The 25,919-nt window shown below is 41.2% G+C and overlaps 1 protein-coding gene across 1 annotated transcript; it reads right to left on the bottom strand.

Annotated features, from left to right (window-relative positions):
• Window positions 1-675: 675 nt before the first annotated feature.
• On the bottom strand, window positions 676-25,671 carry LOC146392000 (matrix-remodeling-associated protein 5). The gene is made up of 17 exons (XM_084940097.1): window positions 25,127-25,671; window positions 18,414-18,539; window positions 18,171-18,307; window positions 14,486-14,615; window positions 13,588-13,826; window positions 12,020-12,171; window positions 8,747-11,806; window positions 8,385-8,623; window positions 7,350-7,638; window positions 7,038-7,238; window positions 6,401-6,919; window positions 6,082-6,253; window positions 5,493-5,759; window positions 5,239-5,365; window positions 4,844-4,924; window positions 2,744-3,890; window positions 676-2,001 (listed from the first exon to the last, which is right to left on the bottom strand). The coding sequence occupies exons 2-17, from the start codon at window positions 18,498-18,500 to the stop codon at window positions 1,448-1,450; spliced, it is 7,401 nt and encodes a 2,466-aa protein (XP_084796223.1). The 5' UTR covers window positions 18,501-18,539; window positions 25,127-25,671; the 3' UTR covers window positions 676-1,447.
• Window positions 25,672-25,919: the final 248 nt, after the last annotated feature.

The raw sequence follows: 25,919 nt of genomic DNA, 5'->3' as shown, positions 1-25,919 counted from the left end.
TCTTTGTATTATTGTTGTGTCTTTACTTTACAATATAAAGCATCTTTCAGCAGCTGTTGTTGTGATTTGGTGCTTCATAAATAAAATTGAATTGAATTGAATTTAAATTGAATGTGCTGTATGAAGTGCAAGGGATGAATATGACTGATGGTCAGAATGAGGCGGGGAAGGTCTGGGCTCAAACCCAAGGATGACATAAACATCTACTCTGCTCATCCTGGACTCAGAGAGTTTCACAGACTCCAAAAATAACAACCAATCAGTGCTGGACTATGGCATGTGTGGAGGTTGCCCACTAACTGCAAGTAGTAATGGTGGTCAGATGGTCATAAAGAGGATCAGCGTGCAACACCCGCAACCTCTGTGTGACCACTTTTGACTGCAAGGTAATTGCACAGGTTTTCTGGTGGGATGAAACCTGTCTCCAAACAACTAAGTCCCACTTGAACTGACTATAATCAATCTCACACAGATTGGCGACTCCCACAACGCATGTCTTTGATAGAGGAGTCAATTGCTTGCAAACTGGCTATATTGTTATATAGAAAAAGGGCTCTGTCATTCTGCATTTAAATCACCATCTGCAGCAAGTTCAATGCACAATGCAAACCCACAAAAAACAAACAGAGAAGAAAAGAACAATAAAAACAACAAAAAACAATAAAAACCTGGATATTTTATTACTAACTTATAAATTACGTACTTACATATTTTTTTAATAGTTCACAACCAGCTATGAACTATTCCTTCCCACCATTATGAACATGAATAAATGATATTGATACATACACTAAATTATTTGCTCAAACACACTGTAGTAATAAGAGGTAATTGAATCCTCATAGAAAAGAGACATTGAAAGTTTATCATGTATGGTACTTAGCAAACAAGCAGTTTGTGATCGCTCCACAGCTACGACTTACAGATGTCTGCTCTACTCTTTTGTACCATGAACTGTTGAATCTTTATACAAACACTTTAATCTGCCAAAAACAAAAAACTGCAATACTGTATGCAGATGGTGGGTACAGAAAGTAAAGCATGAAGGTATGTTAGCTGACAGAACTTGCTGTTAAGTGGCAACAATTTTTTAGGGAAGTAAAATTTAATAAACTATAATGTTATAAGGGTAACGTGAGATCACATCTATGGGAGTAATGCCGAGAAGACGTGCTTGCAACAGGACAAAAGACCTGTAGGGTCAGTAGGTATACTGAACAAAACGTCTGCAAAAAACAAACAAACAATCAAAAAAACGTGATTTACGCTTCACAAATAATAAATGTTCCTTTTCAAACTGCAGTGCGTGAAATCTCAAGCGAAGCCATTAGTCAACCAGCTTTAAATCTGCCTCGTCACTGACGATATATTCAAATCCTAATGGAAAAAAATCCTATCCAGACCACTGCTGTGAGATATTCTGAATACAAATGATTGTTAAAGTAATTCAAACAACTTGTAAGTACGTCGATTTGAAATCTGTTCCGAGGGCATTTTTTGCGTTGCATTTGTAAATACCAGAGTTCATGAGCACAGGGTTCTGTATGACCAGACTGCCCTCCTCCGTCATATGAATTCCTCCCTGTACTGTGTACCGGCTGTGGGGAACCAGTGTGGTGCGCCCAGGTAACGTCCATGAAATGTCTGGCTTGGGAATACCAGTTGCGACACACTTTAACATGACGGGCGATCCCCTGTTCGCTCTGGTGATGGAAGTCATTGTACTTGTGATGCGTGGAGGGAACACCATCACAGTGACTGGGTAGGATAGTGCTGACGACCCGAAAGAGTTGGAAGCTTTACAAGTGTATGTTCCTTTGTCAAAGGTAGCCATCTGCCTGAGCTGGAGCGTACCATTGGGAAAGAAAGATATTCGGCCAATAGTTTGAGGTTTGTCCAAAACAACACCATTGGGCAGGATCCATGTGATTGATGCCTGCGGCCAGCCATCCACAGTGCAAGGCAAGTTCAGACTGAAGCCATAAGTGATCTTCATCCCACCTGGAAAAAGTCAAATTGTAACAGTAAGATAATCTCTTGCTCAAAGGATAGACACAATAAATACAATGATACGATAGAACTGAGATAACACAAACATGCGTTGACTCTTTGGCAGAACCTCTGAACACAAAGAATATACTTGGGTGCAGACCAAAACAACTAAAACCTTTAAGACCAGCGGTCCCCAACCTTTTTTGCGCCACGGACCGGTTTAATGTCAGACAATATTTTCATGGACCGGACTTTAAGATGTCGCGGATAAATAAAACAAAATAAATGATACAACCAAGACAAAAACTGTGCGATTTTGTAAATATAATAATTGAGAGCAACATCCTCCTCTCTGCCCCTTAATGCTCTCTGGTTGCTATGGTAACACGTAAATATTTCTTTCAAAATAAGACACAACTACAACACGGGAAAAGACCCAGGGAAACCGAGTTAACGATAAAAACCCTGAAAACCATAAATTGCACACCCGAGACTCAACTCTCGTGGCCCAGTACCAAACGACTCACGGCCCGGTACCGGTCCATGGCCCGGGGGTTGGGGACCGCTGCTTAAGAGGAAGTGCTCTTGGTCAAACAGACACTATTAAAAAGTGGGAAAATAATTAAAACTGGTCTTGGTCCAAAGACAGCGGGCATTACACAAATATATTTCTTTCTTTTTCACATATGAACGACACATAACAAAAGACATTTCTGTTTCATTAATTTTGGATAAAAAAACACAAACATACCTGTAGATCCTCTGATCACTGGCTTTCTCCCAGCTTCCAGGGCGTACCGTTTCTCTGCTTGTCCTGCAACATTTTTTGCTAGGCACCGATACACTCCTTTATCAGCTGGAACTGGTCGAGAGATCCGCAGAGTTCCATTGCCTAAATAATGGGTGAACCGCTGGAGTCTAGCACCAGGCATCAACAATGTGCCATTGGGTAGTATCCATGAAAACTCTGGGTTTGGCTTGCCACGGGCAGAGCACTCAAGAATCAGTTCCCCTCCATCTGGCTTTATTGGTAAGATCTCAATATTGGGAACAGAAAAAGTAGGTTTCTCTGCTAATGATGCTACATCAAATTCAACCAAAAGTGAGGCTTCACCCATGTTGTTTTTTGCTAGACACATATACCTCCCTTCATCTGTTTTCCTTAACCCCCTCAGCTCCAAGGTACCATTTTGATGGACTTGAAAGCGACCTCCGAGGTAGGGTGCTGGGAGTGAGAGGCCATAAGGAGTAACCCACCAGACTCTTGGTTCGGGTTTTCCTTCCACTCTACAATGCAGATGTGCTGTTTGGTACGATACACCCAAAACCTTGGTGGTACTCCTCCCTTTCACACCATTGATAAAGGGTTCCTGGGGCTCAGCTTCAACTTTTATGTTCTTTACATCATCACCAGCTGAATTTCGTGCCAAACATGTGTATATTCCTTCACTAGACAGTGTCACTTTCTTTACGAGTAACATTCCACCATCCATAATCTGAAATTTGTCGGATGATGCTGGTATGACATCCTTTTGTGGTGAGATCCATGTGATTCTAGGTGTAGGTTCACCAGTTGCCTCACAACTCAGTTTGGCTGATTCTCCCAGTTTTATCGTCACTAGTGACTGTGACTTGAATCTAATTTTCGGAGCATTTGGTCCCACTTTGACGCTCACTTTTCTTTCATCTTTTCCCAGTTTGTTCTTGGCATAACAAGTGTAGTCACCCTCATCGTTTTTGCCCATCTGCTGGAGAAGTAAAGTTCCATTGCCAAACATAACATGTCGGCGGTTACGAAGGCCGCTATCATCTGACTGAAGGGCGTTGTTGATTATTGTTCCATCTGGAAGACTCCAGAAAACTTCTGGATCGGGTAGGCCAGTTGCCACACAGTCCACCTAGAATGAAGGTAGGGGAGAGGCAAGTATACCGATGAATCCAAACAGCTGATCTATACAACTGGGTATGAAGAATTATGTATTATGGGAGAATCATGGTTAACAGAAACATGAAGTCTGCTGTTTGAATCATCAACCCATCCTGACCCTGCTCAATAACAGCTTGATAATCTTTCCATTGGTTTTATAAGTAGAACTAAATCATATAAAGGAAAAACTAGCACATAGTAAAGTGAACTGTTAGGTCACATTGTGCCTCAAAAAACCAAAAACACCTCATGACATCGATTGATTGGTTGCTCTGCTATGCAAAGATGTTTTAAGACCAACATGAAAGTTGGTCTTAATATACTTATTAGTATAGATTCTGCTATGAGAGAAATAATACATATTAATAATTATTCGTGATTATGAATATAATCATGAATAATTATTAATAATTAAATATAAAATAGGGGTGCCCACACAGGAAGCAACTAGCAATGATATGGTGAGCCCATAGAAAGTCAATGATGTTCACAAAGTTCACTAGCAACTTGAAGTTGTCAGTCCTGAGTTAAACCTTAAGGTGAGGATACTGGTGATTGGCATATTACAATGTGGAAAATATTTTAGGTATTATCTAGGTGTTTGCTAGTGACCAACAATTAGCTACAAAGCAATTTGCAATGCATCCTGTGTGGATGTCTCCTTAGACTTTTCCACCATAGAATTAATGTAACATTAGCTGATATTCATCTATATGTTGCTAACAATGATTTAGATGTAGATTTGCAGCGACTCTTCGCACTTATGGGAGAAGCATAACAGAGCACCAGATGCCTTAACTTTAGGAATCAAGTGTTCAGGGTTCTTTCCGGGGCAAACGTCCTGAAATTACTGTTTTTCTTGAAACAATGGACTCAATGATCTGGCATAGACTCAGACTAGCGTTATCACACACAGATACATACCTGGAAGTTTTCCCCAAAAGTGACCCTGGTCTGTGCCATCCTCACATGTTCGATTTTCGGAGGGGTCATTAACACCTCAACCTAATAAAACAAATGCATAAAGTATGTTATTGTAAATAACAGCAAACCTTGGTTCATATTTCTCATCAGTCAGCTACATATTGGTGAAAGTTATGAAAATCCACTTTTATTATTCATCACTGACACATCAGCTGCTTTAGCTTTACTCAGCCCACATTAAAAAAAAGCAAAACAGTGAGGACAGACCTCACCTTTAATGGAAGGCACAGTGTTTTCGAACATTAATAGTTATCAACAAGGAAGAGATACTAATGAGCTTCCAAAGAGTTGGCAACAAAATGAACTGGCCCCATATTGCTCTGACTTGTTATTACCTGGAAAAGCTCCATGTCCTCTCCATTGGGTCGCTGGAAGACACACAGATAACTTCCACCATCCAGCTCAGTTAACTGAAGAATCCTTAGGGTCCCATTATGGAAAACTTTAATTGGTCTCTCTGGACTGGAGGCAGATGGGGGAGAGAAAAGGCACTGAGGTTAAAGCAGTCTGGTTTAAAGGCAACCTAAACATTTTGAGTAATCTCTTTGTTAGTGTTGTACTGGTTCACAAAATGGGACATTTCAGTTACCTGTATCGATGATCCAGGATCGTTTTGGATGGTAGTTGCCAGATGGTCCCTCTCGTGGAGTCAGTAGACTCCGGACAATGGAGGTAAACAGCAGAACCATACATAGCTGAGACGGTGTGTTGACGGGATGGGGTAGCATGCCGGTGTGTTGGAGGAATGGGAAGAGGAGGAGGAGGTTGGCGAGAGAAGGAAGAGGAATCTGCTCTCACATCCAGCTGGATCGTTATTTTGGCAACTCCCACAGTGTTACTGGCCAAACACTCATACCTGTGAGAGACTGATCACAGCTTAGTGACATCTTTTAAACAACTCAGCTGTCACAGAAGAACATAAGAACTGGACTTTATTCATAAATCTGTAGTGCTTGGAACGCACGATTTTTAAAACCTGCTAATGGTTGATCAATAATGTTATTTTAAACAATCCTGTATGGAACATAAATAAGAAAACTGCATGCCAATCCCTATGTCACGGGAATTTAATACAATTTATATGACTTATGAAAATAGATAGAGCCAAGATAGCTGCATTCATACATACAATTATTTAATTATTTTGAAACCGTCTAAAAGAAATGGCCATCTCTTACCTCCCACCATCAGATGGCAGAACATTCTTGATGAACAGTGTCCCATTTGGGAAGACAAACAGCCTGCGTCCCAGAAACTGTGAGGGTTTGACTTGGACACCTGCTGGGAGCGTCCACTTGAGAGCAGGTGGTGGTTCGCCCTTCACAGAGCAGTGAAGATAGACACTTCTGCCTGGTTGGATAGAGATTTATTGGTTTAGAAGGGTTGTGATTCTATGAACGTTTCAGCCATGTCTTTAAAAACACTTTCAATGTAGATGACAATATTTTTTGTTGTGTGAATTCAAATTACTGGAAAATCTCTGCTTCTGTATCATACCTGGAGCAATGATCACACTATCCAGTGCTTCTTCGCTTATGCTTGGAGGCAGAGCTGCTACGTGCAGATGATAAGTAATTGTATCTGCACCTGCTGCATTGCTTGCAATACATTTATAGTTCCCTTTGCTGGAGAAATTAGCAGAATGAATGTGAAGGGTCCCATTCTGAAGCAGAGACATTGGAGAGAGGATAGTGGAAAGAGTCCCGGCATCACGAACAAATGTTTTGTCTGGGAGAATCCAGGAAATCTGGGCTGGTGGTTTGCCAGAGGCCAGGCAGTCCAGAAACACATTTTTTCCTAAGTAGACTGATATCTCTGTGGACTTGGGTAGTTGAATCTTGGGTGCTTCAGTTTGGACAGCTAAGGTGATGACCATCCGATCTGATCCAAACCTGTTCTGGGCTGTGCAAAGGTACTGTCCTCGATCCTGAAGCTGGATGTTTTTAATAACAAAAGTTCCATTTTTGAAGACTTCAAAGCGGGTACCGTGCTTGGTGTTAGCTGGGATAGTGGCACCTGAGGAGCGACCAAACCATAAAGACTTCTAAGAATTTCTGCTAGTAGAAAAATATGGCAGACCTATTTAATACCAGACCAGAGCTGAAAGTCGAGCACACGGTAAATTGTGCCTTACCTGTTGAGACTTTCGTCCAAGCAACATTGGGTTCAGGATTCCCGGTTGCTTTGCACGGCAGGAGGACATCACTCTCTGCCAGCACTGACACGCTTGCTGTGGTAACTGTGGTAATGCGAGGTTTAGCCCCACCACCACCACCTTCAAACATCCATCGGAAAGGAGGTGCAGCTGTAGGATGGCGGGAGCTAATTCGTCCTGCTATTAAATTAATCAAAGCATCAGTATTATCATAATTAATTTCTAAACAACATCTAATATAATATAATATAATATAATATAATATAATATAGCTCTTTCAAATGACCATACCTCCAACAGGCCACCAACCTTCATGCAAAGCCCCAGCGGTGGTGTGATGGTAGGGAAGAGGAGTCGGCATGAAACCAGAGAATGATGATGATGATGAAGGCTTAGCAGAGTTTGCGGGCTGAAGGTTGCTTGTGTAAGAAGCAGTAGGCACTGCTGGTTTGGGGGTGTAAGGTCTATGTTGGGATGGAAGGTTGGGTTTAGGCAGTAAGGGGGGTGGAGTATTGTAGTAACTAGGGCGGGGTTTGGGTGTAACCATTCTCCCCAGCTGAGCAATGCGATCAAGCTGTGCCTGGAAAAATACAAACCAAGCATGATCCTTTGTTTTAATGTCAACATTTTTCAAATAAACATAATTTCTATTACAAGAAAGAAGCCAAACTGAGCTCAGATACTGAAAACGTTTTTCACGAAACTTTATCATCCCACATGTGTGCTATTGGACTCAATACACATTCAAGTTCTAAATGAAGTTTCCGTTTAGCTTTGTTTTCAGTTTAAAAAAGTCAAACCTCGGATTTCAGTAGTTAATGCTTTATTTAAGAGCTAATGCTAACTGTCTGTGTCTGTGGTGAATTTATTCACACAGATTTTATTTCCAACGGCCTGTTTGCTGCAGAAGACATTAGATTAAGCAATAGGAAGCATGAACCATACTCCCAGCCATTACCCTGGGCTTAAAGAAGCAAAAAGCTCTTCAGCTTTGGAGTTTGGATGATCAAAGAAAAACCTCTTTAGACTGGTCAACAAAGGGCATCTCTGTAGGGAACGAACATTTTTCTTGATGGTAGATTATTTTATCTTGTGTAATACAACATAATGATGTGAAAAAAGACAATAGACCTGCAATACCTCACAACTTTGCAACAGAAAGAGCATGGTACCATTTTTTGGTCTTCTAAGACAGTTATGCTATTTTTGTGAGGTTGTCCAATATGAGCATGTCTCTGCCAGACATTTTCTTATGAGTATTTACATACAAAATGAGACAAAACAAACCATGTGAACTCTACACCAGCCCCAAGCCCCCCATTATACCTGTCTGTATCTGTTCCTCAGCCTGGTTAGAAACAGTTGGTCTTTTGTTTGGGTCATGCCATCCACATGATGATTCTGACGATGATGCTGGGATAGGTGGGTGTTTGAGTAAGTCAGTCTGATATTCCCTGCTCCTGAAACAGTGGGTGTGGGTTTGACTGTTTCAGCTGTAATTTCTGGTCTGTTGGTGACAAATGCGCCATGAGCCCATGGGTGCGGGAGAGCTGCAGGGTGTGACCCTAGGATGAGAACCATGAATTGCAATAAGGCTTAAAATTACAGAAAATAACAGAAAACTAATATTGTTGTGTGTTCAACCCACACTTTTTAGAAAGGAAATTATAGCATGCTACTTTATTTACCTTGCCTTTGATGAGGTAAAGATCTTTGTCCTGGCCAGGAAGGGTACTGGGGATAATGATGATGACGATGATGGTGTAAAGACCAGCTAGAGGTTGGAGGGACTCTGGGAGGCTGGAAATGCCTGCCTGGATTCGCATTAGCGTGCCTTCCTGTGTTTCTGTCTTGGTTTCCATATGTAACCCTCTGGGTGGTAGTTTGTCCTCTTCCCTGGTTGGTTTGATGAAGCCAGGGGTGGAGGGGCTCCATTACGGGGAAATTGCTCATTTGAGGCTTTACAGTTGGTTTGTGTATCCATTTGTCTTCTCTTTGTGTGCCCTCATCTCTGGTTCCACCTCTTGCTGAATGTGAGGTAAAGATGTTGGAGGATGAAGACTTTGCATGCGTTAGTGTTTTCTTCTCTGGTGAAGGTCGAGTGTAAAATCTCGGTTGTGTTGTTGACCTGAAGATATCTCGTGTATTGTAGCTCTCTGTAACCAACCTTTCTGTGTCTTTCTTTCTCCCTTCTGTTTCTATGTGATATTTCTCTTGCTCCTCCAATGCTTTTAGAAGCAGGTTTTTATTGTTGATGCCATTTCCTTGAGTTTGTTTTGTCATCTCTACTTTATTTATCTCGGGTTTCTTTAAGTGTACAACATCCTTCGTCTTTTCTTCGACAGGCCGTGAAGCTGAATTATTTATTTTAGGAGTGACGATTGTCTTTGGATTAGGTAAATGGTTTCTACCTGGCAAATGACCTACGTGGGGATTAGTCTCCTTAACTGATGGAAAGGGGGTAATGCTAATGCCAAGCTCCTGAGCTGTAAGGATTTCACTATTTAAATCTTCCTTAGCATCCAAACTGTCACCAGTTTTGTAATTATATTCATCATAGTACTCATCTTCCTCTGTCTGATACTCAGCAGATAAGGTTTCATAGCTTTCCACTGTGGTTGGAACAGTTGTTGTAGTTGTAGTAGTGGTAGTTGTAGTAGTGGTAGTTGTAATGGGCGTTGTTGTCATTGGAGTGGTGGTTGTTGTTGGGGGAAGAGTTGTTTGGGGTTTGTTTGATGAATGGTAGAGGGGGTTAAGATGTGGGTGGATTCTTCTCACTGGGGGTTTTCTCCGTCTGTAAGGGCGCCTTCTTCTGTTTGAACCAGCAGAAACAAAGTCAACGTTTCTTCCTCCCTCTCCTAAGTGCTTATTTTCTGACTGTTCGACTGGCTGACGAACTCCAGAAGGAACTGTAGTCCTGGGAGAAGCAGTCTGAAGAATCTGACTTTCTAATGTTTCAGAGTGTTTTTTCTCATCCTCCTTCTGGCCTGTGTTTGAATGTACCTCAGGATTAAGTTTCGCATTGATAGGAAAATCTGTCTGAGGTGTCGTGGTGTGATGTAAGTTGTAAGCAGCAGTATTAACCATAGTTGCAACTGCAGTTGTAGGCTTGGCTGTACTTGGTTGCATGATTACCGTGCTTGGCTCCTCAAGTGTCTGCTCAGTGGGCAGAGCAGCACCTGGTTTCGCATTAGCTTTTGCCAGTATCTCTGCCCAACGATTTGGATCCAACTCCTTAATGGATTTATTAGGTTTTCTCTTTGAATCTTTCATTCGTATCCTTTTCGAAAAACCGTTAGGATTCCTTTGCCTCGATCCCACCTTCTCAGGGAGTTGTGTAGAAAAAGGACGCACAATTTCTTGAAAATCTCCCCCTGAGCCTTCTCCTTCTTCCAAAGCAACTGTCAAAATAGGATGCTCTTTCTCAGTTTGTACTTTAGTCCTTTCAGAAGCCTTTTCTCCCCTGACTTCCACTATGTGAGTCAGCATGTCAGCTCCATACAGATTGGAGGCCAAGCAGCTATATTCTCCTGCATCTTCTAGCGTCAGTCTTCTTACAACCAACGTCCCATTCTCCATCACTTCTGCTCTTCTTGTCTGTTGTGTGGGGAGAAGAACTTGATTTCTGGGTAGATACCATATAGTGTGACTGGGATGAGCCGAGGTCACCTCACAAGGAAGAGAGAAAGTGTTCCCTCTCTCAACTGTAATTTTCTCACCATTGAAAGCTGTTGGACTCAGTGAGCGCTCTTTGATGGTTAGTCTCAAGGGCATCAAGTCCACACCGGCTTTAGTTCTGACAATACAGTGGTAGACACCGGAGTCAGACAGTGTGGCATTCAAAATCACAAGCTGCCCATTTTCAGAAATGTGTATTTTATCAGTTACATCCTCCACAACGGACAAATCTGGAAGCATCCACTCCATTTTCACTTGTGGATCAGATGCAATGACACTGCACTCTAAGTTAACCTTTGATCCTTCAAGAGCAGTCTGAACGCGTCCTGCTGTCCCTCTGCGAATTAGTGCCCAGGAAGACGCAAAGTCACTGTCATCTTCAGCCCTGTGGATGTTGATGTCCTTTGTAATTAAAGTAGTGAAATCCATCACCAGTTTCTTGGTTGTTGTCTGCTTTCTATTAAGCCTCAAAGTGACTCTGGGTTGAAGCAGCCATGAGGGTTCTGCTACCAAATGCCCTTTTAGTTCTGTGAAATATGGAGAGTTCTCATTCACAGCTTGTGTGTACTGATAGGTTACTCTACTTGCATTTCCCCTCTGATGACCTCTCTCCAAAATTGCAGGGCTTTCGTAGTAATACGCAACCAGTTGCCACAGATTTTGCAATTTCTCTCGATCAATCTCGCATTCAATAGCAGTCACCAGTGATACATTGACAGATAGGTCCCTAGGTGAACGTGGATTTGCCGCCCACGTCATAGGTGAACTGTCTCCAGGATGGCGAACATCACATGCCACATGAGCACTGTTTCCATGGCTATCTGAGAGAACAATGGTCAAATGACCTAAAGGTTTTTCAAAGTCCCGAGTGTATGGAGTGTCAGGCTCTGCTTCTGATTCAGCCCACACTGGATTGTCCCACTTTTTGAGAGGGGAACGAAGAGCCGGTCGTTCACATGTAAGCTTGTCCAGAGTTAACCCGAGAAAAAGGGTCCCATTCAGGTGCTGAGGTGAGGAACACTGTGGGCATATGTCTTTGGATCCACGTTCCTTCTTACACTTTATTACTCCTGGAAGGATGTGAGGGAAAAAAAGTTTGGAGGGAAAAGTAAGGCATTGAGAAGATATAAGGGAAAATATTAGAGATGATAGGAAAACAAGGTGAAATTAGAATGAATTAGAGAAAGTGTACCATAAAAAATATTTAATGATAATGAAAGCTATGTTTCCAGGCTTTTAAAGTGCTCATGTGATGAAATAGGGCTAGGGTTATGCTTTCATACCTTCATGTGTGGAGCTCCATTCCATCAACCAGTGGAGCTGACAGTCGCAGGTCCAAGGATTACCATGTAACGAGAGGAGCTCAAGTCTGGGAGCTGTCTGCAGAGCTCCGGCAGGTAACTGCTCCAACAGATTGTCTGATAGATGTAAGTGTCTGAGACAAAAACATTTACACGGTGTCTTTGTTAAAGGGTCTCCAGAGTGATGGGGACTGGAAAGATTGTTGAGTACATTGCACATATTGAAAGGAAACACATGTATTACATTACCTGTGTATCCCATCCTATCCTAGATCCACAATGCAAGAATTTTAGGAACTATCGAAGCTCTTTAAACACTGTTTTTGGGGTCCTGTTTAGCTTCTGTTTGAAGGTTGCTACAAGAGGAATTTCTGAGCAACACATATGTGATTGGTCTGAGAGTAAGCATACATTTACTGAAACAATCATTTTTGGGGCCTTTATCAGTTGCACTGGTCCTCTAAAAAGTGTCTTCTTATATTCAACACATAAAAACACAGAAAATTTCACTTGTAATCAGACATTATGTTGCTTAAAGAAAAACAGTACATCTCTCTGCCTACTTCAGTATTACACAATCCAAAACACACGACAAAAACACAGCTCCAGCTTGTTAAAGCATGAGTCTGGGTTTGCTCTCACAACCATCAGCTGGCTAATATGGGACATTAGCATTTCTATTGGTGGCACCATGCAAACCAAAAAAAAGAAATAAAAAATAGGATGGCAGCCTCCTTACAATTAGGTGAAATCTGCTGTTGCCTGGTGATTTCATTGGATTTTTCAGTAGCTGTGGTGACCAACTGGTGTGACTGACCACTTTTAATGGAAGGTGACTGCACGGGTCATCTGTTTGAAGCGACCTAACTCAAGATTTCTGAACACCTAAATCCTTTTACAGTTAAATGACAGCAGCTATGTCACTACTTCTGGAAGAATTTCAGTTTTAGATCAATATGGTTCCAGTTCCAGCCTTTGAATTGTAATGTATATTTCTGCAAATGCAGATGGTCATTTATTTTTATTTATTTATTTCAAAATTATATTTACACCTAATCACTATATTATCAGAAACAGACTGCATGGAATTACCAACTCAAGTCCATTACAGTACAAACTGATAGCAGACCGACTCCATTAATTTTCATTTTATTGCCATCTTGAGGCATCATGAAGACAGCAGCTGACTTAAACTGGTTACAGACCCGGTCTTCATGGCAACCATTTAATAGGCAACAAGATAGCAAATTCATTACACATGGTTGTAATAATTTCTTTTGTGCTGTGGTGCCTTATAGCATAAGTATGCAGTGCTCAAAGGAGAACCGCACAGAGTTTACGTTTGTTCGTTAGGTTCTTTGAGCCATTCCAGTTTCTAAATGAATGCCAGGGCACAAGGTTTCCTAGTAGAGAGCTACACTGTGAACCATATTTTGAATGGCTTGGCTTACTTGCGTATATTTACTTCCAATCAAAATAATGTAAATAGATAATTAGGTACAAACTCAATAACCTTAAGTTAGTTTCAGATAAATTTCTCGATGTCTTACTTGAGTCCTGAGGTCCAAAAGTGTCCTAGTACTGACACTGTTATGAAGGTATGCGGGTGGACCTCTTTGAGAAGGTTCCCCTCCAGCTGCAGGAGTTTTAGGGAGGTCAGGCCAGAAAAGGAGTATGGCTCTATAAAGTCTATAAGGTTGTGGTCCAAATGGAGACGAATCAAACCGACAAGACCCTCGAACAAACCAGGATTTATTGACGTTAGCTTGTTGTAACTCAGCTTCAAGATCTGTAAAATAGTGAATGAGAGAACTATGAAAAGACAGAAGCACCAAACTGAAAGACATTTTCAAAGATTGCTGCAGTCTTTAGTTGGCCTGTGATGTTGCTACGGCACAAGAGTAATCAGGCAGTTGCCGTTGAGCCTCATTCCACCTGTCTAATGTGCAGTAATAAAGTCCAGAGTCTCTCATTTTTAATTCTGATGTAATTGCATGGATCACTGGTGTGTTTAAAAAGCTAATTTAGGCGTTGATCAGATCCATCTGGACCCAACAGGACTCACTGCAACTTTAGTCAAGCAATCAAAGAACAGCTAATTACTGGCTTATATGTGGTTTACGCAGGAGAAGATTGAACTCTGTGCATACACTGTATGCCATTGGTGTTCGTTTCTTTTACACTTATCATTTCATCATTGTAATCTGTGTTTCCATTAAAAACATTTAATGTCACTGGTAGAAAGAGAAAAACCATCTGATCTGCAGAGTGTGACGCAGAAGGAAACTTGGCTGTTGAATGAAGTTTCCACTTATGACCTAATCAAGTTTGAGTCCAGTGAGTTTTGACTTTTTATTTTGATAAAAGCAGAAGTTCCTTCTGTTTATACCAACTGTAATAAACAGAGTCAAGATATGAATGTGATGTATACAAAGAGACAAACTGTACCTGTAGTGATCTCAGGCTGTAAAAAGCTCCAGGATGAACCGTGTTAATGTCGTTGCCATGCAACATGAGCATTTCTAGCTGCCGCAATGACCTGAATTCAGACCCCTCCACCTCCGTCAGGCTGTTATATCTGTTAGAGAAAACAAACAGGACCAGGTACTGTTATGGCATAAGGCGAAGAAGGCAACAATATTCAGCAATCTATGTGTGTAAATGTGACCTTTCAGATAAAAGGAAAATGCTTGAAGGACTGACAAGTGGAAAGAATGAAGGGTGACAGAGAGTGTTCAGACAGACGTTGACCCACAATGGTTTTTTCCTCCTTAAAGCTTTCCTATTTTTAAATCAGAAGAAATGCATGTGCAGATTCAAGTGATTTATCTTCTTTACAAACATCTAAAACAGCACCAATGTGGAACAGGAAGTAGCCTAACATGTTCAGAAAGTAGGCGCAGTTTTCTAAGATATTATTTCTATTATTTCTAACAGTTCCAGCGTAAAAAAATAAATAAAGACAAAATGATCATGATATGTCAGCATTTCCAGTAACTGGTTATGAACTTTTCATATAGCTTTGCCATGCAAACCTCCTCAAAACCTCTTCTGGCATCAACATCAGCACAAAAACTGCGCTGGTGCTTCATGGCCGAGCAGCTCCTTTAAGTGTAGCATGTATGTGGCCATGCACTTTTTTCCATACATTCATTCATGTCAGCATTCATCAGAAACAGCTACATCCTCAGCCCCACATTGACTATACGAGTCTCAAGCATGTTAGACTACTTGTTGTTTAGAAGTCAGCCTCCATCTCCTTACAGCTTTAAATCCCCATGTGCTACAGCAGTCCCCTGTGCTGTAGGCGGTCCATACCATCCTCCAGGTCATTTACTGAACAGTTCCTTTGAAAGACAGTGGAAACCCGCAGTTTTCTTTTGAATTCAAACTGCATGTCTCTAAACCTACACTAGAGGAAACAGGCCCAAGACTCTAAATAAAACATCCAAACATGTCTGGTGTGAACATTTAGAGTTAAAATCCCTCCACCTTATTTTCAGGGTGGTCCCGTCATCGGAAGGTTTTAAATCTGTTTGCTCCCTAAAGGCTCGTGGTCCCCTTCTCTGTGCAGTGTCCTGCCGAAATTCCCTTTGTTCCTAATACGATAGACGCCGCCACCGCCACACACAAAGTCATCAGGAGTCAATATGGAATCGTAAGCCTTTGCTCTCGCATCGTAGCCCTGAGTGTTTCTTGGCTTCACTTTGGAGAGTTGTAGCTGTAGGAACACGCGTGTCCGATTTAGTCTGAGTGAACGTTAAACAAACGCTGCCATGCGAGCGTCCGAGTACATCTTATAATGTCTGACTGAGCCCATGTAAGAAAAGCACAAGTCATTTGTCCTCTGAACTTTTACAATCAACAAGTGAAAGACATGTGGCCTCATTGCTCTACCCAGGCAGCTCCTAAAATGGTCTCTTAAACTAAATGGAGTTTATTTTCCAATGGGACAGTTTGCATCTTTGTACGATGGTGACAACAGTTCAGACAATTGACTGTAGACATTATTGTCAAGAGTTCAGGTGTAAGCATGGCTGCTGGTCGTACTAAGCTTCCTAGTGAAACATCAAACACGTAGTGGTTAAAGCCTTGATTAAACTACGAGTCCCCTAGGGTCCACTTTACTCTATGGAACATTAATTTCATCATCAGACAGTAAACACAACGGTCCTTGCGGACATCCATGTCTGGTTGTTTTTTGTGGCCCCACAGACTTGTCCACAGACGATTTACATTACAGATGCTTCTGTGGGAAATCTATGCAGAAGCTGGAAACCTGCGATGTAATCCGACGTGCACCGCCGTAGAAATGTAAGTACACACCGCATCAGTGCAGTCCAGAGCTGTTGAGATCAAGTCCACCTGGGCACAGGGACCTCGGGAGGAAAGGACTGTTGCAGAAACAACACACTCTTCACTAGCAGAGACAGTGCCAACGCTTTCAGGCAGAACGCACAACAATTTTTGGTCCGTTCGCTCCAGCTAGCGCAGTGCATGCCGTTCCCTATGTGAAAGAGTCTTAAATCAGGCCTTCGTACAATGCACCAAGTATGCATATCCCACCCGGTGGCAGACTTCAAAGAAGTATAAGAGGAATGACTGAATGAATTAATCCACAGAGGAGAATAATTGAGGCATGACTAATAAAATAATCACCATTTAAAGAAGATAAACAGGATTTTTGGGAACTTCAGAAACGCTGGGTTCATTTCAGATGGACATACAGCAGATGAAAAAAGCCTTTTTAATTTTAGTTGTTAACTAGCAGCTTATAAAACTAAGCTAACATGAGCCTCAGGAGGTCCGATACTCTGTAGAAAACTGTTTTTATTCTTTCCAGCAGTTTTTTTCTTTGTAATGGCTTGATGGCTACGTACATGACGTAACCTTTGCTTTAAATTATAGGCAAACACAGGTGTTACCAATCACATTAACAAGGTTAAGTCCATTTCTAAGCCTAAATTAATGTGATTTATAACACCTGTGTTTACCTACGATTCTCTGTCAAAACAGAAAACATGGAAACCTACAAACTGCCTTGGTGTACATAGCTAAAGACACAGCTCTCACACCCAGCAGTGATTCACAGGAGCTGAAGTTTGCTCTCTGCTTGTTTAATTTCAAAGCAGATAAAGTACAGATGGTTCCAGCATCTCTGCTGTGCTACAGTTGAATCAGGTAAGATTTTCCTGGACACTTTTGATTGCACCTTGTACAACATTATATTATGTGCAATATTGTTGCAGATGTGAAAATGTTTTTGCTGAAGGGTGTAACTTCATGTTAATATTTTATTTGTCTTACTCTAATTCCTTCAGTAACTGTCCCTGCAGTGTAAAACATGCATTATGCTTTGATTCAGCTGCAGCGGCGTGATAGCTTTTCACACAGAACAGGAGCCCATATGGAAACTGTTTGCCTCCTGTGAACTGCAGGTTGGCACTGCATGGTGCTTAGTGGACCACATACCCCCTGAAGTACTTATATTAGGATGCATATAATGAGTTAAAGTATCATAAATATAATAATCTATGAAAAGTAAGTAAACTACACTCATGAAATGCAGTGAAAGGTTTTTCCCAAAACAGAGCCTCACACCCAAACCCCTCCTGTGGACAGTAGTGCTGTTTGCCAAGCAGTTTGATAGATGGATATGTATTGTTTGGAGCCAAGATAATTAGACAAGGCTGTGTGTTACATACAAAACAGTGGCTGGGTGATTTTTTTTTTCCTACTGTGCTGGAGGGCAGTGAAAGCTCTATCCATAATTCCCACATGGAAGTGATTAGGAGATTTACTCTAGTACCACATGCTGGTGCTAAGCCCTTATCTTCTGGGCTTAAGGCAAATGTTGTCATATTAAATGCACCAGGGCCACTTGCTGCCTGGGGTTTAGTTGATATGGCAGGTTGATAAGATGCATGGCAAGCAATAATCCTTCTTCTTGATTGTAATTTCTCTTTAAGATTAATGTCATTAAAACAATTGTAAATATTTATCATGACTTGGTTTGCGAGGCAGCTCGATCATTAGTTACAGAAAGAAAACAAGACCACAGCTTCATGTGTTTAGTTTTCTTCCCCTTGGACTGACATTTGGTAACTGTGTCTCAGTGTGTGTGGGATCTCACCCCAGGTTCAGCCGCTCTGTGTCCTTAGGAAGAGTTTTTGGTACGCTGGTGAGGTGTCTGAATGTACAGTGGACCTCTCTGACACCTGGACAGCTGCAGCTCCGGGGGCAGGATGGGACGGTGTGGACAGGAATGATCTAGAGGAAGTTTAAAGGAAGAAATCCATGGAGTGATATCAGGCAAATGTAGAAATTCAGAAGACAAATGGGCCTCTATACATTTTTTATTCCAATAAAGTTTTACCATTTGCCACAGCAGCGATGAAAGGAGCAGGGAAAACCACGCTGTAGCCAGGTTGCGGGCGACCTTGGCGCACCACCACAGTGCCATGACTGGATGGCTGTTTGACTGATCACGTCATGAACACACCTGTAGGTGCAGATTTGTGTTAACAAAAAGATCTTTGTGTACCTTACAAACATGATCACATAACACACTCTTTTCTTTATATTGATCCGTGTGCGGAGTAGATGATAATGTAGCGGAAACCATCAGACTACCACACTCTTGCTTAGCGCATGCTGGAATGGACTGCTGATAGAAGCTGCCGAACTATTAGGAATGATGTAATGACAAAAACTATTTTATTTCGTAGGTGTGTTCAGCTGCAGAGCATAAATCCTTCAATAATGAAGGATGCAATACAGCAGATTCTTTGGCCAACTACAGTCATGTGAAACAGACAGATTTCGCAGGAGTTCAGAGGGAAAGTAGCAGCCAGCTGCTCTAATCAAACGCACTTCATTAACTGATCCCCTATAAAAGCTGAAGTTTTGGCATTTTGCTGGTTTGGACCGTTCAGGTTTGTCTTAATGCAAAACCCAAATCTGGAGAGGATGTCCCAGCAAAGTCACCTGAAGGTCTGAGAAATGCTCAGAGAAACTACAACAACTTCACCTCAGACTCTGCAGGCCTCTGCTAGCATGTTAAATGTTAAAGTTAATGACAGTGCCGTTTGAAGTTTTTAGTGCCTTTTTGAATCCTTTCTCACCCTTTCTCGATTTACATTTAGATTTCATTTTAGATTTAAGGAGCTATGATGAAAGTAAAATGTAAATGACCATAATGTCTCTCAAATTAAATCGCATCAGTAACCGTTTCCACAAGCCCAAGGTGATGGAAGAGACAGAGGAAAGAGCACTGGTAGCATTCAAAGCATGAGAAGCACTGAGAAAGGAAATGAGAGTCGTGAGAAAAAGTCGACAGTAGTTCTTGTCGTGCCAAAACTATTCAGCCTCAAGGTGGACGGAACATCCTGGAGAGGTTAGTGCACTTGGTTTAATCCTGTCCGTCTCTACAGTAGCCTGTAAATCCTCTCATAACCAACGTAGTCATGTAAAAACAATGGCTGCACTTGGTTTTAATATTTTAATAAGTCACCTCAAATAAATAGAACAGAATACAATACAATAAACAGTGGAATGGAAAATAACTACTTAACACTGGCAACCTGTCAGGCGTAGCTCGCTGCAGTGCCAGGGCGTTTGGCAGCCATTAGCCTAGTTTAAACATGCTCCTTTGAGAACAATACATGCCAGTTACAACCAAGCACAATAAAAACACACACACACACTGAATCCCACGTGCATGTGATATTGCTACATAGTTAGCCAAGATACAAATAAAGGAAGAGAACAGATAGAACCAAACATCCAGAGCATATTTTAAGTCATTTGAGGCCATTTAAGGGTTTCTAGTTTCCTTGTGTGTCTCTGTGCTCTCGTCCCTCAAAGGCAGGCTGATTCATCTAACAGCTGGTTGTGTGTGCGTGTGTGTTTGACAGGAGGTCCTACAACGTAAAATTTGATTTGTTATTATCATTGCAACACAATCTATGATCGTGCACTTCTCATTTTTCTTGCTATTACAGAGGTCAGGTCATCATCACCTGGATTTAGTCATGACAGTTTAAATCAAAATAAAGAATCTGTTCACACACAAGCGGAAAAAGAGCCAAATGGACCGTTCTGTGTCAAAAACAATATTTTTTCCCCTTTTGTAGTTAAAATAAAACATTCTGCATGATTTTGACGTTCCAGGAATAGTTTAAATTTCCTAATAACAAGACTAAAGGACCCAGCAAAGTATATCACTCGTAGTGGGAAGAAGCTGTACAGACCTACGTCTACATGTTGTAGCTGTGATGGGGCAGTCTCGCCTGATCATGGGGGCTACTCGTGTTTATGTCTGCGTAGCTGCTGGTCTCTCGGTTTAGCCCACGTGTCTAAGAATGCACAAGTCGGAGTGAAATGGAGTGTTAAACACCAAACAATCCATTTCAGCCATTGTGTGCTTCTGATCTATGCTTCTTGGCCTTTCATGTTTTTGCTTTTTTCCACACGTCTTCCTCTTTGTGGTGACTTCTGCTTTCCGTCCAAAGCGAGTTATTGACCAATTTAACCTACACAGACTTTTTCAAAGACCACACACGAGTACATCTCATAGACCTCTGCATTGGCTAAGTTTTCTAAATCATTCCCTCTGTGTCGCCAAAGACCTGCAAAAAAGCGGATACAACCGTGGGACCGTGAATTGGACTTAAGAGTCTACAGGAAGGATGTCAAACTCGTTTTACATGGTGGGTCACATACGGTCCGCTTTGATCTTAAGCTGCCCGACCCGTGAAACCCCCTGTTCTGTCAGCATAAAGACGTCTAACCACACATTTAATCCTTAAGCTATGTCCCTATAAGAACATGAAGGCCATTTTCAACAGTACTTCTAGAGTTTTTCTACATGAAGAAATCCTGCTGTTGGTTTAAATTGTAAGAAATAAATGTGCAAAACTAAAGGAAAGAAAAAAGACAGAAGACCCATTGTGACAGACAGACACTTCTATATTAGATTATTTAAAAAAACAGTTACTTTATTACTTTTTTATAACAAATTATTCTATGCCCTCCCTCTCATTTTTCAAATCTGTCCAGTGGGCCAGATTGGAGTCTTTGCTGAGCCAATTCTGGCCCCCAGACCTTATGTTTGACACCCCTGGTCTACAACCTTGTCATGAGGCTTATGAGCCCTGAAATATCCTGCTCAGTCTGAGTATGATAGCAGCAGTTTGGGTTCATACAGGGAAAAATGTGTCCTCCACGAAGAGGTCAGGGGCTAAAGTACAAGTAAGGAAAATAATCTCTGGAGCTTTGGGGTCAAGGATGATATCACAGTATTCACAATAAACGTCCACGTAGCTTCAATCGTCCATTCTGTGCTTTCAATGACATGTTAAAAGCAGTTTTGTTGCAGTTTATTGGGTGTTACACATACCTGAGCAGCAACTTCATGTCATAAAACTTAAAAACTAGGAGCCGGTTTCATCGACAGCTCCTGCATAGATTTTATAGTCCAGTAAAGGTGTCCGTTTGGTCTCAGTCTCCAGTGTGAATGGATATGCTGATCACAGAGGAAAAGAAGAAAGGGTAGCCAAAAGAAGTGTTTTACCCTTTCTTTAACACCTTTAACATTTCTCCGCCTGAAAACGCTGGAAACAAAGAGTAAAAGCTGGAAATTAAAGTGTAAAAACAGAGTGAGAGAGGGCAAGAGGTCGAAGAAAGGAAAAACATACAAAAGAGAAGAAGATTAAAAAAACAGAGGCATGAGAAAACACATGAGGAGATGAGAAAAGGGTTTCCCTGAACTGTGCAACCATAAAGCACCTGTTTCAGGCTTCCTCCCGACAGAGATTAAATGCATATACCTCCTGAAAGGGGCAAAGCACAAAACTCTCTGAGCTGTTTCTTATCAATTTCACGTGTTTCCTGGCAAAAGTTTTTTTTCTTCATGTCACTGCCAAAATACATCAATCTTTCCTTTATTTCTTTCTATATGGTCATGCTGTCTCATAGCCATTCAGTTCTTTTCATCTCCACTGCACTTTTAAACACCTTGAGTGAATGAAGCAAAGAAAACTATACTGTAACCTGTAAAGTTGGTTTTCTATTTAGGTCAATGGTATGTTTTGCTAACACTTTACACTTCGGCACATGGATTATCCTTGTGTGGAGTGTGCAAAGAAACTCTATATAATACGCCACTTGGCTTCTTTTATGAGATGTTACTTTTCCCGAATCACATAAAGAGTTTTTTTTGTTTGTTCAAACACGAGGTTTGTGACCACTAACTACCTGATGTTAACTTGTAAGATCACAGCTGTATGGCCCCAGTCACACAGGCCTAGAGACTGTTTCAAGACCACCCAGCAAACACTGGTCACGAGGGAGAAATGTGGGAAAACACTCCTTGTGATTGCTTTGGTTCGTAGCAGATTGCTGCTCCTGCTTAGCAGAGGTGGCAAAAGTACAGACATTCTCTATTTAAGTAGAAGTACAGATACTACTGTGAAAAGTAAAGTAAAAGTTGAAGTACTGACTCAACTTCTTTACTCCAGTAAAAGTTAAAAAGTACAGGCTCCGAAAAGTACTCAAAGTAACAAAGTAGCTCCTTGAAGGACAATTCTACCACATGTTTTATGCCAATCTAACTGAACCTTGTGCTACATTAATGCAATAATAAATAATATTAGTAGATGGGAATACAAACTTTATTTCAATCTAAATTTTATTCTAATAAAAGAATCACGTACAGGCTGTGATCAGCTGACCTGCTGCTCTTTGTGGGTGTACACGTCTGAATTCAACCAGATGTTAGCAGATGTTTTATGAGTCGTCCTGGCTGATTTCCATCCTCTACACTGACAGTCCACTGTTTATGCTGTCTTTATATTTTACACTATACAACCAACTTAACTTCAAGTTCATCTCTGCCCTTTATGTAACCTAACTCTGACCATGAACACCACAGCCACTCTGCACTCTCACACACACTTTAAACCCATCACAGCACAGCAAACTAACCTATTTATCCTGCAGTAAGCTGTAGAGTATTTTCATGCAACCTTTAAAAAAACACAGTTACTCTGACTCAGTTTGTTTTGTTTTGTAAATACTAAAACAAAACAAATGACTGTTTCTATTTTGTTAGACTTTAGATATTAACAGAACAGAATTCACATTCTTGTGTACAAACATCATCTTCCCAGTAAGTACAAGATAGACGTCCAGACAATATTCATGAAGAGCAGATGGTGAGCTAAGATAGGGGACAATAAAATATTTCCTTATGGAGCAGAAAGAATGGTAAGCCAGCGGTCATTCAACATCAAAATATTTGCTAGCGACTTCTCCTGTGTACTGGTGGAATGGATCGGATCGAATCGAATCAAGGTATCAGCAACTCTCGACATCAACACTAAGCTTTAGTCAGTATTCAAAGTCAATACATTCCAAGGTAGTTACTATATATCCAAGATGTGCAATTGCAAAAGTACTTTGAGGTGCTTTTCTTATGGCGTGATAGGCTAGAGTTTTAGTTGAACAGATGTGGCGACAACAGTAACAGAGTCGGGTAGGCTCATTGCTTTTCAGTGCAAGTAAGCTACTGGATGTAGTTTACAGTTTCCTACCACAAGCAAGTCTTTAGAGCTTGTCATATTATGTCTCCCAGCCTTAATTGTGTTGTTAGGATAAAAGTACTGTTAGCCAACGATCCGCCACTGAAGACTGATCAAAAGTCAGATCCCTCTCACTTTGATTATTCTTTTAAGAATGCCGGAGTAAAGCCAATACATCTTTATGTCAAAAGCATTATGCTGACAGTCAGCCAAGTCACAGCTGCTTTATTCAAGATAACACATGTCAGGAGAGGACTACAATATGATTCCCACATGTTTTCCATGCACGTCTGTAGGCCTGCGATCATGTGCTGCCCATATATCCTCATTCAGAAATCTCTTTCAACATTATGTGCCGAGTGTTGCCATTAGATACTAACCCTGTCTACATAAGGTCATCTAGCAATTATAATGGTTACATTTACTGATTGATGTGGCAGTTATGATTCTTTATTAACGCCTAATCAGCTCATAAGGGAAGAAATGGTAAATGGACTAGAACGTACGCAGCACTTTTCTGTTCTACCTGAGCGCTCAAAGAACTTTATGCAACTTGCCTCATTCACACAGGCACTGTTTGCTATGCTTTTTCTGTCTAACATTCACACAAGTTCACACCACGATGGATGCTTTGCCTCTTGAGCTACAGCCAAATGATAACTGAATGTGTGTATTACACAAAAAGGCTCTATGTTGGTTTTGCTACTGTGAAGGTTGAGAAGAAAGTTTTTGTTTTGGTTTCTTAAAGTAGTTTAGTTGGAGATTCCATCTGGATTTTCCCTCCAAGTACCAGGTGTAAATCTCTTATAGTTTTAGCTTAGCATGTGGATGAAGGGAAGCTTAGCTGACTTTACAGCTAATCTAAATGCTGTTGTTGCGTCTTTGTAGGGTGTAGAAGTCTTATTTCTGAAAGCTGGTCGTCATTAGTGATTAAAACAGAGCCGTTTCTAACAAATACTAAACTGTGTATTCATGTTGACCGTTTGTTTGCCTGAAGTGCTCATTTGTACCAGTATGATTAAAATGTATGTTGCCAAAGGACCCGGTTATAATAAATAAAGATTTGGTCTCACATAAGTCTGTCTCGCACATAGTAAATCATGTATAAACATTTGCTCTTTGGACACTTTGGTGGGCTGTGGGCATGCATGTCACATTATTTATGTGAAAGCTAATTCACAGCTTCATTAAGACTTGTGGACAAAAGAATGGCAAATTTAATTCTATACAAGCCAACAAACAGATGAATTACTGTGACACTGGTGGCAAACGTGGCTCTAAAACGATCATGTTTACTGTCTTTGGACTCTTATTAGACAACGTCCAATTGTTAAACATAGAAATTAAGAGTCAACAGTCACATTTCAAACCTCTTAATTGGAGAAAATTACAGTCAGTTCTTGTAAAGTGTTCTACGTAGAAAACGGCATCCTGAAACTTCAACTCAAACAACTGCATCTGGGAGCATTTAACAAGTTCTCATTAGGAAAAACCACCAGAGACTCACCTGAAAATTCCTCTAGAAGAAGGAAAACATAAACAGCTTCAGTAGAAAATAGACAAAGTCCTTTGTTTTGGCTGCAGGATACAAAGCTTTACAAGAAAACCAGGTGTAGACAAGAAAAAAAGGATCCAGTTGATGTTCTAGTCCTGATGATGTTTGCTGATTTGTAAAGCCACCAACGTCCCGAGGTCTGAGAAGGAGGCAGTAAAAGAGGGGATGGAGCGCTCTGTCTCTGTGTGTGTGGATTAGTTTGACCCTCTGTTGGTCTCTGAGGCATCTGGATTTCAGTTTAACTGCTTTTCCATTTTCCCGTGCCTTTCTGTAACTGTGCAGTCAGGAATGCTGCTTCTCCATCCCCTTCTACACCTACACTCCCTCCTTCACCTCCTTTATTCATCTCCTATTCCACTCTGTCTTTAACTATTCCTCGCCATTCCCTCTTTGAGGCTCGACTTCCACTTCATGCAGACTGTCCTGGTAGAAACAGATCACTTTCTTTTCCTTTTTGCTGTTTTCTGTCTTAGTTTTTACTCGTCTCTCTATCGCAACATTCTTTCTCTGTTGTCTCTGCCTGTTTTTCTCGTTACACCCTTTCACCTTTCCAACGCTCCCTCTCTAGCTTCCTCCCCCCACCCCCCCTCCTGAGGTATATTACAGTGTGTGAATGCATATTAGCCAATTATCATAACCTGTCCACAGATATCGAGCCTGCGGCTACACACGCCGACTCTCTCTTTGCAGAACTTGGCAGGTATTCAGTGTTATTCATTTGATCTGCCTACATAAGATTTACGAT

This window comes from Perissodus microlepis, chromosome 2 (assembly GCF_051167445.1).
Source record: "Perissodus microlepis isolate ML-2025 ecotype Zambia chromosome 2, ASM5116744v1, whole genome shotgun sequence".
In the NCBI taxonomy this organism is placed as follows: domain Eukaryota; kingdom Metazoa; phylum Chordata; class Actinopteri; order Cichliformes; family Cichlidae; genus Perissodus; species Perissodus microlepis.
Note: the sequence above shows the minus strand (reverse complement) of the source record. Positions and strands in the feature narration are given on the sequence as shown.

Coding starts and splice junctions, on each gene's coding strand:
- LOC146392000 (XM_084940097.1), bottom strand. CDS start 18,500: ATGGCACTGTGGTGGTGCGCCAAGGTCGCCCGCAACCTGGCTACAGCG. Junction 6,254..6,400: donor TAGTGTGATCATTGCTCCAG/GTATGATACAGA, acceptor CTATCCAACCAG/GCAGAAGTGTCTATCTTCAC. Junction 2,002..2,743: donor AGTGATCAGAGGATCTACAG/GTATGTTTGTGT, acceptor GACTTTTTCCAG/GTGGGATGAAGATCACTTAT.